This window comes from Lottia gigantea (assembly GCF_000327385.1).
Source record: "Lottia gigantea unplaced genomic scaffold LOTGIsca_118, whole genome shotgun sequence".
Classification (NCBI taxonomy): domain Eukaryota; kingdom Metazoa; phylum Mollusca; class Gastropoda; family Lottiidae; genus Lottia; species Lottia gigantea.
The window spans coordinates 269,857-283,214 of record NW_008707180.1 but is presented as its reverse complement, the minus strand read 5'-3'; the positions used below and the strand labels follow the sequence as shown (position 1 = coordinate 283,214).

The following is a 13,358-nucleotide window of genomic DNA, read 5'->3' as shown; positions in this document are numbered from 1 at the left end:
TAAATGTTTGCTTACTGGTTGGTTTTAGCACCGTGCATACACATTAATTGAGTCTACAATATTTGGCGGAAGTGGCGTTGGTACGTCATCGTTTCTTGTGGTAACATCACAGGGATTCCAATAGTGGTGCATAAACCAAACAGAAGCGTTTATTCACAACCAGAGAAACCGAGATCTGCAATTTCTTGCTTTTTCTCATTATATCTCGTATTTTCACAACCATGTATGAGGAGGGAGATAAATAAATGTGCATAATATAAATATGTGATAAACTATGTTATACAATAACCATTATAAAATACATAGTTCAATGCTACCGCTATTTACAATATATTTCAATGTAATGTTATATTTAACCCATTTAATATGTATTCCATGCAAAATACTCTACTACAATGGAAGTAAAATGTTACTACTTTTCCCGATCTATTATGTTAGGTTATACCAATTCAAATCAAAGAAAATCACACGGTGAGTACAAACATTGTTTCTAGTCTAATGTAGGGTATATTGTTCTGATTTTGGAATATAATAAAAAATGATTAAACAAACTGTACGAATACAAGTAAATAACAATGCTACGATCTTTCGGTTATTACAAAATCTATCTACAAAACATTTTTGAAAGAAATTGAATATTAACATCAAAGTATGAATTAGTAAACAAACTGTATCCATGTACTGAAAATCCTATAGCCTATCTATACGATTATAATTTAAGGATATAATATTCTTAATAACTGATTATCAAATTGATTGAGCTTTAAGTAAGAATTCGCATCTATTTCATCAGACAATAAAGCAGAATATCAGATGACAACGTCCTTTTAATGGGGTCTAAACTCCTTCGTAATCTGTAGTCTACATGCTTACATTAGTAAAAATTAGTTATTAAGTACGAGACAAGTAATCCTAAAATTGTGTCTAAGATAATGTGTAATACTAAATGATGGATTGTACTCTATTTACAAAAAATTACTTTAAACATGGCGATTTAAAACATGATAAAACACCAAAACAAGAATGAAACAGAACATGGTCCATGAAATTATTTCTAGCAAGATTTTGGTCATTTCAGACACGACGTACTAGATGAGATGATGTCTATGATATGGTGACCATTTTTGGATTGCATGAGGACGTTACAATTATATTTCGGGGTTGTAAGATACATGCATAATGTTAAATAAAAGTGTCCGACTGTGGCGATAGCCTATCCATCATGATGACTCAATCAATAAATCTTGCTCGGAAATGTTCGGATGTGACAATATCTATGATAACTACGAATCTGAATAAGATGATGTGATGTCTCCTATGATGACATTTTGTAATTTATTATACCGGATAGGATTATGTCCGTTTTATCAATAGTGAATTGTTAATTTATATACCGGATAAAAATCATATAGTAAATTTCAAGTCGAAAGTAATTCAATGCAGCGAATTGGACGATGGCATAGACCAAAAAATATCTAAATGTAATTTATCGCATGTGGCGATGTCTATATACAAGAACAAATCGAATAATCCAGGAAAAATGAATGCGAGGTATGATCTATTTGCTTCTGGTATTTACTGTATCTTTTAGAAGTATACTTTTCCATTTACACCTTTTTGAATACCTTTTTACATGGATTACATTTCTTGAAATTCACAAAGAAGTTTAACGATTAACTAAGCTACAAAACAAAAGTAAATTAACATCATTGTTATTCTATTCAATATATTCATTCTCTTTCTATTGTTTTCAATATATTGATCGCACAACGCCTTGAACTGTTACCTACATATTAAAAACTAAGCCAATCCCTGACAATAAATGATGTTTTTCCTTACATACTTAAAAATTAAATAAACTTCGTCAAATACAAATATGCTTAACTACTTATAACTAACTACAAGACAGCTTATTTTCATTTCAGTTTAATTTGACAGATTTTGATTGAATCGAATTTCATACTCAACTGAACAAATGGCAGTTGGGATTATTGCATATTAACTCCGAGCATGCGCATGACGATAAATTCGTGATTGGTTAAACTGCAGTAATGGCGTTGCCTTCGTGACCATTTGGTACTTTTGCTGGTTCGTGTTGGAGTGAAGTATCAAACATTTCATGTTCAAGTGGAGGTAACTCGTGCTTTGACAGATGATAAACAAGACCTGCACCGAGACTGTCTCCCATAACGTTCGTCATCGTCCGGAAACGATCCCTGTAAATATTGATTATATTGATTCTAAGCTAAACATTGGTAAAGAAAATGCATCGTTATATGTAAGATAATACACTTTGTAAGGCCATAGGGTATATTTCTTTTAATAACAGGTGAAAAAGGCCAAGATAAAAGTTAGTGCAAATTTGAATACAATGGTTCTGGCCATTACTAAGCATTGACATAGTTTCGTCAAACGCTCTTCTTCATATCACATAATGATTAGCCATTTTTTTTACCGGAACTGTGTCAATATTGTCACGTGATAACGTGATTCTGGTAATTTATATATTAGAGGCTTTTCGTTCAGGACTACAGGTCATTGAACAAAACGTCCATAAAATATGTATTCAAACTGGTAATGAAATGTGTCATTGGATAACCATATTCAGTATATACATTAAATGCATTATGTAAGTGTCAGAATTATCTCCCGAAGTATTTAAATTTAAGGACTATATTAAGGTCGCAATATTACTATTACTAGACAAATCAGTGCTAAATACCGGAAGTAAAGGGTCTCGCCCAGGAAGACACAACGGAATTCACCATTCATTACCGATGGATCAGATTCAGCTTACGGAAACTGCGGAGAATTGCCGAAAGATAGTTTTATGTGTGATTTGGTTCATTTCCATTTAAACCTTTGGGTTGTTGGTAAGTCATATGTGAACCAACGACAGAATACACTGAACAAAAAATGGTGAATATTAAGGTATTTTGTTCAAAAACATTAATTCAGTGTCATATTCGATTCGTATATGGAAACCAATGCTGGCTTACTGTCGTTGTGTCACAATCTGACTGCAAGTTAGACGCGATAGTTAGCACTGTGTACGGAAAGACTTAATTGTAATCACAAGTTACAAAACTCAATATCAGTTAACCTAAATTCTACAATTAATTCGTTGCGTTTGCTTACTAATAAATTGACATATTAGTTCAAATCATATTAAAGTAATACTTACAAGAACCAATCAACGACCAGAATCAAAGTGATGTCATTAACAGGTAAACCCACAGCAGACAAAACAATTACCATGGTAACCAATCCCGCCTGAGGTACACCAGCCGCACCTATTGATGCTGCCGTAGCCGTGATACTGAAAGTAAACGAAATATACATAGCAATATTCAAAATCAAACTATTACATCAGATCTGCACATTATTATATTACTTATTACGAAGTGTAATCTTTATACATCTACTATCTGTGTAAAATGTAAAAGACAATTCATCTTTAATTCATGTCATGTCATCAAATATTTGATTGGTTAATTTTGATGAATGTGTTCCATTGAATATTCCGTCAGACCATGGAAAGTCCGCAGCAGAAAGGGAAAGACGATGACAACCATCTTGAACTTTATGTTAATGAGATAATATTGTACGAGCTTTATTTCTTAAATTCACACTGTATGTTTCACGAAGAAATACACGTATAGCCCATCTTTTATTAACATACACCCCCTAAAGGAAGTACCTAATTAAACTTATTTCCAAAGTCACTCCTAATTATGTATGTGTAACATACTACTTGTGACGACAACCTTGATAACTTTTGGTATTCAGTCTTTGAAATAATGTGGTTTGCACATCAAAATATTGCAAGGTATTGATATGCTGATGATGAAACATTAGATTTATTCTAGATATGCCTACTCGACACCAATGTTGCAGATTTTACACAAAGAAAGTTATTCTCAAGCTATGAGAAGAAGTTTCTGGAACATGCGTTTGTACTTCCATTATTTAACTGCCATTGAAGGCCATTACATGAGATAAAGGTCATAAAGAGTGTGAGTGAGGCTATAATGTTGAAACCATAATGATGAATAGTTGGCTATAAAAAGAAAAAGATTTCCGTGGTTCAAATCGGAAGATTATAGGTGATGGATGGGACTATCATTAAAGGAGTACTGACATCAATCGGATTAACTGTTCTCGATTGATCGTAATCGGCTACTGACATGCTAAGAGACAATTATTATTCTCATGGTAGACGACTATATGTAAAATTACAAGAACCAGGACATAGTTAGAAAATGAAAAATGAAAGGAGTGTTTCCAATTCTTCACCATGATCATAAAGTAAACAGTATATTCTGAATGCCATGGACAAGAACTGAAAATGCCTAAGCTTAATCAGAGATATTTCCATTCTTAACTAAGCAAACCACATTTTCAACCGTACAGTAAATGAATACTGATATATGACAATTCAGCCTTTTGACAATCTGCACTTTGACTACCCTACCGAAAGAGGCATAATAAATTTAGCATAAAATCTATCGATCAAAGTTATCTTTCCTTAGTAACTCTTCTTATCAGGGATTAAGGATGTGTTAAAATCGACATTAACGAATTCGACGACAGCGAAAAGAGTAGTGGAGTTAACTTAATGGAAATGGTATTGACCAACGAGCATGTCTGTCTTGTTCGAAATTATTACATTGCCACTTATCTATATAGGGATTTCAGAAATTTCTTAATTATCAATTAGTTAATGAATGAGTTTTGTATGAGAGAACATTTAGCACTGACAGCAGTGTTTAATTCCATGGTGTCCAATCAGCAAGTTATAGCTTTTGGCACATTATTATCCCACCGATTTGGTGTTGTTTCATGCAAAATATAGCTTCAACGTGTCAATTTTGCCACCATATTTCCGTAAAACAGAATAAAGTAGATAAATAAATATAGAGAATAATTTATGTTTTTGAAAATGAAAATTTTGCATACTGCTCCTATAAAGATGAGTTTCCTTATTTTATTGTGTCAAATTAAAGATGTGTTCTCATATTTCTGCTAATAAAAACACCAATTAATCAAATAGTTTGCTTAATTTGACACTAAAAAATAAGGAAACCCATCTTTAAGCAAACTATTTTACTAATGAATTATCATGTATTCTTAATCATATCAGATTATTATTGCATATAAATAAGAGTTTTAACCAATCATAAATTTCCATGACATGTACAGTCTGGATAAACAAAAAAGACTTTTTGATCTTGATCGGTAACTTATTGGAATTTGGCTGGTAATTCTCTTCTAATTATGAATTAATTATGGACATGTGAGTCAAATTGGTATTTTTCCAAGTCATTAGAACACCTCTACTTTCTATTCATATAAGTATTGGTTTTTTCATTTAAAAAAACCCATCTTTAAACTTAAACTGAATGTACATGTATTAAATCTAATCGCCAAAGATCAGCTGTAGGCAAATTCCGAAGTCTGCAGAACGTACAGAATCGATCTATTCACACAGTAGATCTGATCATATCATATTACACTTCATAGCTATAGAGAATTGTGCTTATTCATGGTCATTAAATCTACGCTTGTCGATATCGACAACCAGCAACACGAAAGTGACAATGACAACGTTATGCCATAAATGCAAATGCAACTGTACTAAGAAGCTATCGATGCTACGCGATCATCTTTAAACAAACATTTTCATATTTGCTAATCATTTGACGGAATCTGGACCTAGCAAGCAATTGCACAAGTCGTGACGGCATGTATTTTAGCAGAGTGTCTAAGTAGAAGCTTAAAACCACTTTCATGAAACAACCCAGGTTAAAAATAACTGCTTGTATCAATTTGACCCCAAAGAATTTTCATATAGTTACAAAAACTCCACCAGTAAACCAACGCAGTCTGGATTTTTAGCGTTATAACTGCTTGAAATATCAGTTATCTCATTGCGATTAGGTATAAATATACAATTTAAATAATTTGGCTACAGTTGGCAATTGTTTTTATCTGTTGCAATTCCAAGGCTTTCAGAATATCAATCAAAGCAGAAATCATACAAAAACGTATTGTTTTTACTGTGGACTAAACAAGCAATAAAAAGTGTATCTGATTGCTTTTCCAATATAGGAAAATGTTGATCAAAAGTTTCCTCATGTAAATTTCTAGAAAATAGCCCTTTAACTCGACGTTATCCATCAATAATAGGTATAAATAGACACCCGTTTACGGTTTTGTGAAAAGAGTTCCATGTTTAAAATCAGTTTGACAGAATGTTTTAACATCATTTACTTCCGTTCCTCCAACAGATAATACTTGCCTCTCATTTGACTTGATCGTTAGAATGGAATTAGAATTCACAGCACGCAGCTAGTTTAGCAGTAATCATTGAATTATATTGTCTTTCAACATGCACAAAGATTCTCTTAATAACAACTCAAAGCCTTTTAATGATTGGGTAAAAAATCCGCGAGAGAATGATGTGAATGTGACTAGAATCCCTGAAGAGGCATCAAAGTTTTAACAAACTTCTCAACTCAAGTCGTGTTGCGTGACTTTCACTTCCATTTTATCATCGAGTGAATAGTTGAGGTAACAAATTAAAATTTGAAATCATTTAGAAATATTGAGTTCAGGTTTTGACATTAATATAACATATGCCATGGGGTTATTGCTCTATATAGGTTAGAAATTACCAGTGACGTGTTTCTACTTATAGTAACAGTGGCAAATATTGAGGTTATGTTTACCATTGGTTTAGTATATGCAAGCGATTATTGCACTGCTTACTAAAAGATAAAGAAATTGAGTCGGATAATATACAATGATTTTCGATTTTTCCGTAACTTTGATATGCAATGAAGTTTTATCATCACTTTGTATGAATAGTAGGCTAGGTCTAATTGTACTTGTAACAACTTACTGATATTAAGATCATTGGATGAATTTATAATAAATTAAAAAGGCACAACAGTGTGATGGTGTATCCATCGTACCTGACTGTTATTTTACTCCGAGAGAAGAACCAGATATCAGATTGATTACAATATTACTAGCACTGACACAATTTCCTCTTATTTTAATCAACCATCAAATTAATTATATATACAGTTATCTCCCCTGTTGCTAAGTAACCTAATTCCGAGGCTAGGTCAAATATTTATGAGTAACCGTTGTTTTTATATTGTTGTTTTTATGGTTATATAGGAAGAGTACGAACTTGTTTACATCACGCCATCTAGATAATCGTTGTTAATACATAAAATTGAATAACAGGTAGGAAGAAGAGAAATTTGACATGCAACATCTTTTGTACTGAGATATAATCTGTCGAATGTTTCTTTGAATATTGTGCTGTAAATATTATCTTAAAGTTATTATATCTACTAGCCCAAAAGCTCTCGTTCTACCCAGTCCCTCAGACGTGATATACGGATGTGATAATGTGTCATCAATTGACAGCAATAATTGTCGTTTCATTTGGGAGTTGATCCCGACCCGTTTTTGTGTCATTTTTTTGCATTCATTTCCTTAAATATGCATCACTGATCCAAAGAGTTCGCTGGAATGCAGGAAAAAACTTGCACTAAGAAAATTGGACGTGCACTAAGAAAATTGGACGTGCACCTAAAAGTGAAGAAACAAAACATTAGAAATGTGATGCCTGGTTTCGGAGCAAGGATGCCGACTTCTGATTCGCACATTAGGAGAACTATTTTTATTCAAAACAAAAGAAAGTAGGCCATAACCTTACCTTATTGTTACTATTTGACCAAAGTCCATGTCCATATTGTTAACCTGGGCTATAAATAGGGCAGCTACAGCCTCGTATAAAGCAGTCCCGTCCATATTAATTGTTGCTCCAACTGGAATAACAAAACTGCTGACTCGCGGATCTACGTGATTATTGTGTTCCAAACAGTGGAGAGTAACTGGCATTGTGGCAGAACTGAAAATAAAATCGAGGAAATAATCAAATGAGACAATCAATGCAATTTTCAACAGAAAAACTAAAAAAGCATTCCATGAATTTTTTAAAATAAACATTGAAATAAAATTATCACTGAAATATTGACGCGATATAATCAATGAAATATTCCACCGAAATAATCACTAAAATATTCAACCGAAATAATCATTGAAATACTGAACTGAATTGGAAAATATTCAGCTATTGTAATCAATGAAATATTCAGCTATAGTAATCAATGGAATATTCAACTATAGTAATCAATGGAATATTCAACTATAGTAATCAATGGAATATTCAACTATAGTAATCAATGAAATATTCAACTATAGTAATCAATGAAATATTCAGCTATAGTAATCAATGAAATATTCAACTATTGTAATCAATGAAATATTCAACAATAGTAATCAATGAAATATTCAACTATTGTAATCAATGAAATATTCAACTATTGTAATCAAGGAAATATTCAACTATAGTAATCAATGAAATATTCAACTATAGCAACCAAGGAAATATTCAACTATAGTAATCAATGAAATATTCAACTATAGTAATCAATGAAATATTCAACTATAGTAATCAATGAAATATTCAACTATAGTAATCAATGAAATATTCAACTATAGCAACCAAGGAAATATTCAACAATAGTAACCAAGGAAATATTCAACTATAGTAATCAATGAAATATTCAGCTATTGTAATCAATGAAATATTCAGCTTAAGTAATCAATGAAATATTCAGCTATAGTAATCAATGAAATATTCAACTATAGTAATCAATGAAATATTCAACAATAGTAACCAAGGAAATATTCAACTATAGTAATCAATGAAATATTCAACTATAGTAATCAATGAAATATTCAACTATAGTAATCAATGAAATATTCAGCTATTGTAATCAATGAAATATTCAGCTATAGTAATCAATGAAATATTCAACTATTGTAATCAATGAAATATTCAGCTATTGTAATCAATGAAATATTCAACTACAGTAATCAATGAAATATTCAGCTATAGTAATCAATGAAATATTCAACTACAGTAATCAATGAAATATTCAGCTATAGTAATCAATGAAATATTCAGCTATAGTAATCAATGTTTTATTTCAACCGAAATAATCAGTGAAATATTCAACCGAAATAATCAGTGAAATATTCAAACGGATTAATCAGTGAAATATTCAAACGAAATAATCAGTGAAATATTCAAACGAAATAATCAGTGAAATTGATCAAGAAAATATTCAAGTAAATAATGAAGGAAATAATCAACTGAAATAAGCAAGTAAATATTCAACTATAATTATCAAAGAAATAATGGAGGAAATATTCAACAGACAAACTAGGAAATAAAAAACTGAAATAATCAAGGAAATAAACAAATTAAATATTAACTGAAGTATTCAAGCAAATATTCAACTGAAAGATAAGAACTGTATGTAACTATGCATGTAACAGAGGTTTCGAATTTTTTTGTAAATTTTTACAGTTGATCTAGATTGGGGAAGGGGGGTTCGATCCAATAAAATAATGAATACAACAAGGAAATTATTAAGAAAATATAGACTTGAATGATTATAAGAACAATTTAAAAGAAATACATCATCGTTTAGGAGTTTTCTCACTTTCGTTATAAAAAAAGCTTACCTTGATGAAGTACCGAAAGCAGTTGCCATGGCTTGAGAAATACCATAAATGAATTTATACGGATTTTGCCGACTACCTAGGAAGAACAGTCCTGGCAGGACGACAGACCCGTGAACAAATAATCCACTAAGTACGGTTATAAAGTACAATCCAACTTTTCCGACCAACACACTAAAATCTTCCATTTCCACGATTTTAGCTGCGATAAGAAATGCGATACCAACTGGTGAATACCTGTAATAGAACAATAAATGTATTAGGAATTTTTTCTAGTTTTAAACCTCAGGGTGATGTTTGGTGCAATAACTTTCAAGTATATTTATTGAAGCTAATCTCATGTTTGGGATGCTCATAAAAAAGCTTGTTTGAGGAATAACTATCCAGACTTTAAGCGTGATTCGAAAGGTTTCGTGTAGGTTGCACTATTAATTAGTGTTTCGAAATGCAGTCGTCTAAATATGTGGTCCGATCACTTTTCGTAACATAAATATCCAAATTGCACCGACTAAAGAAAATTTATAGCTTATTGTTCTCTAAGCTGCTCCTGAATTTATTAATATATGTAGATGATAAAAGGGTGAAATATAACACCAAGGCGTCTTTCAGAAGCACGGACCGAGGCATCACAATTTTACTTAGAAATATTTAGAAGTTGGCTTTTTGTAAGTTGTAACCCTATAAACTTTCTCTCGTGCAGATGTTACGGACAGAAACTTCCATTAGTGGGTTAGTGTGCACAAATTCAAATTATTTAATTACATCTACATTCACAGAAGAGTACTAGGTCGTAAAGCTTTGTTCCATTCCCATTCTATGATGACTTACAACTTCAATTATAAATAGACTTTCAGCATCGACTAATATTTGAGATAAAGAAATGATAAAATAATCTAGCACGTCTCTTTAACTAGCCATTATTGATCCAACTCTAATTTAATTAAAATTCCTTAACTCATGCAATATGTATTATTCCTCTTTAGATCAGTCTGTTGTCTGATGTTTAAAGGCATTTATTCCTAAAATAACGCTTCGATATCAGATTGGCTAGCAAATTCTTGAATCAATGACTCTTAGACTTCGCCAATCCAGGAATCGATCTATGTAGTTTGGCTTGCTCTTTTTGGGGTAGATTGGGCTGAAGAATGTGAGGGAAGAAATGTGATGCCCATTGAAATATTTGACAGAAAAGATATTTAGAGATGCTGAGAATAGATTCATGCTGAAACACTCATAATTATAATTACACTATAGCTTGTTACTGTGTGAGCTCGTCTTTATTTTGGTAATACATGTATTGGTAAATGATATGGGATGAAAGGCCACACCTGGGTCAATATTTGCAAGCACTTTAGCATCAGAATTTGAAAACATATTGCAGTTGGCTATTTGAAATTTGTAAGCGGATGTATTGACTATAATCTGATGTTCAATTGGCAAACAAAATCAATTCTGAACTCAATACATAACGTATGCACTTTATAGGTAAAGAAGGCCGCTAATGAGATTGAAATTCGCCCTAGAGAAAAATATATGGCGTATTGGCACGCTAACCGGACGTGTATTAGCGGTTTTGTCTGTCTTCAATGAACGGCCAATATCCACTGATATTTTTAGCATCAACTTTTAGAACTATTCATTAAAAACAATTGATTAAAGAAGAATATTGGAGATTAATATTTGATAAGCTTCAGTATATAGAGCTCTTAGATATTTCATTAAGATCTCTTAACATCTTCTGTGCAAGCAGATATATCAAGGTATAATGATCAAACACGAGTCTTATTTCAATTCTTATTCTTTTAAGATCAGTCTGGCACGATTAGAAATAGGTCAGTTCAATAACCCCCTTCCATTACAAAAAATATATCAAGCCTTTCTGCTATTTTGAAAGTTGTCGGCTGGTGTATAGATACAAAACAACTATGCCATGTTTAGTGGAGATTTCCGCACCCCCTAAGGCACCGGGTTTAATTTTTGTTTTTATTTATAAGTTTGATCCGCCAAACTCAAATATATACAGAAAGAATACCAATTTATAGTCGTCGTGAAGTTAACTTAATATTGATAATTAAATCAAAGATAGCTTGCGAGTCAAGATAACATACGCCCACTGGCAGCTGTCAGAAATAATAAAACAGTCTTTAGTGACTAAAGTGCGAATTTTCTCATATTGAAGAAATTTTATTAGTTTGAATTCAATTACATATATATGTCAGTTATTTATGCTGAGTAATTCCACAAAACTTTTTAAAATCAATATCAATAACCCAAATACAACAAACAATTAAATCACACAGCTCTAATCAAGGGAAAAAACAACTTTTGACGCGTGTTTACAAAGTCAAGGGCAATAACTCAAAAACCGTTCATCGAAAATGCGTCAAGTTAGAACTTGTCCGAGATCTTATCAATTCCGATGATCACACCAAGTTTCATCAGAATCGGTTGAAAACTGTAGCTTCAATCCTGCTCACGAACTATTTTTAACAAATTTTGACGCGTTTTAACAAAGTCAAGGGCAATAACTCAAAAATAGTTCATCGAAAATGCGTCAAGTTAGAATTTGTCCGAGATCTTATCAATTCCAATGATCATACCAAGTTTCATCGGAATCGGTTGAAAACTGTAGCTTCAATCCTGCTCACAAACTATTTTTAACAAATTTCTACGCGTTTTAACAAAGTCAAGGGCAATAACTCAAAAACTGTTCATCGAAAATGCGTCATGTTAGAACTTGTCCGAGATCTTATCAATTCCAATGATCACATCAAGTTTCATCAGAATCGGTTGAAAACTAGCTTCAATCCTGCTCACGAACTATTTTTAACAAATTTTGACGCGTTTTAACAAAGTCAAGGGCAATAACTCAAAAACCGTTCATCGAAAATGCGTCAAGTTAGAATTTGTCCGAGATCTTGTCAATTCCAATGATCACACCAAGTTTCATCAGAATCGGTTGAGAACTATAGCTTCAATCCTGCTCACGGACAATTTTTAACAAATTTCAAGACGTTCTAAGTCAAGGGCAATATCTCAAAAAGCGTTCATCGAAAATATGTCAAATTCGAACTTGACCGAGATCTTATCAATCTAAAGCATCACACCAAGTTTTATCAAAATCAGATAAAAACTGTAGTCTCTATAGTGCTCACAAGAAATGTTGACGGACGGACCGACCAGCCGACGGACAGGGGCGACGACAATATACGACCACGTATTCATGTGGGCGAATAAAAATGAAAAGCATCCCAGGAGGGGTGGAAAATCCTCAAAAAACAGGGCCTACTATTTCTGATCATTCTCTGTCCGATAACTGTCAAAATATCTATCAGAGGCTGGAATGTAGGCAGATGTTTCGGACTAGAGTTACCAAAGCTGTCTTACATACTATATTTGGTATTTATATGGTTGACCGGGATAGATTTTTGGGCAACCTGATTCTATTGAAGGCGCCAATATTATCACTTGGACAGCCCGCCATTTTTTGACCAATTATATCTTAGAAACAGGAATTTTTTTTAGTAATAGTGTTTACATTTCACCGTCGAAATTTTAGCGTTCAACTCGTCATGTTAATATACTCTCTGATATATAGAAAGCCATATATAGAAATAGTAAGTAAAATTCCAAGTTTGAAGTATTTTTAAAGAAACTAAGCGATTTTAGTACATTTCGAGTACTTCTGAAGGCTATTTACATATAATCAAGACTAAAATCAACCCTCCCTCCCCCCCCCCCCCCCC

At 32.4% G+C, this 13,358-nt stretch overlaps 1 protein-coding gene across 1 annotated transcript in view; it reads right to left on the bottom strand.

Annotated features, from left to right (window-relative positions):
- Positions 1 to 2,134: 2,134 nt before the first annotated feature.
- The window catches only part of LOTGIDRAFT_61417 (hypothetical protein), a gene marked incomplete at both ends in the record, with an annotated part of 49,063 nt that continues 37,839 nt past the window's right edge, over positions 2,135 to 13,358 (bottom strand). Inside the window, 4 exons of the mRNA XM_009047859.1 lie at positions 2,135 to 2,216; positions 3,185 to 3,319; positions 7,736 to 7,930; positions 9,616 to 9,849. Of these exons, the coding sequence (XP_009046107.1) occupies positions 2,135 to 2,216; positions 3,185 to 3,319; positions 7,736 to 7,930; positions 9,616 to 9,849 (646 nt within the window). The remainder of the gene's footprint in view (positions 2,217 to 3,184; positions 3,320 to 7,735; positions 7,931 to 9,615; positions 9,850 to 13,358) is intronic.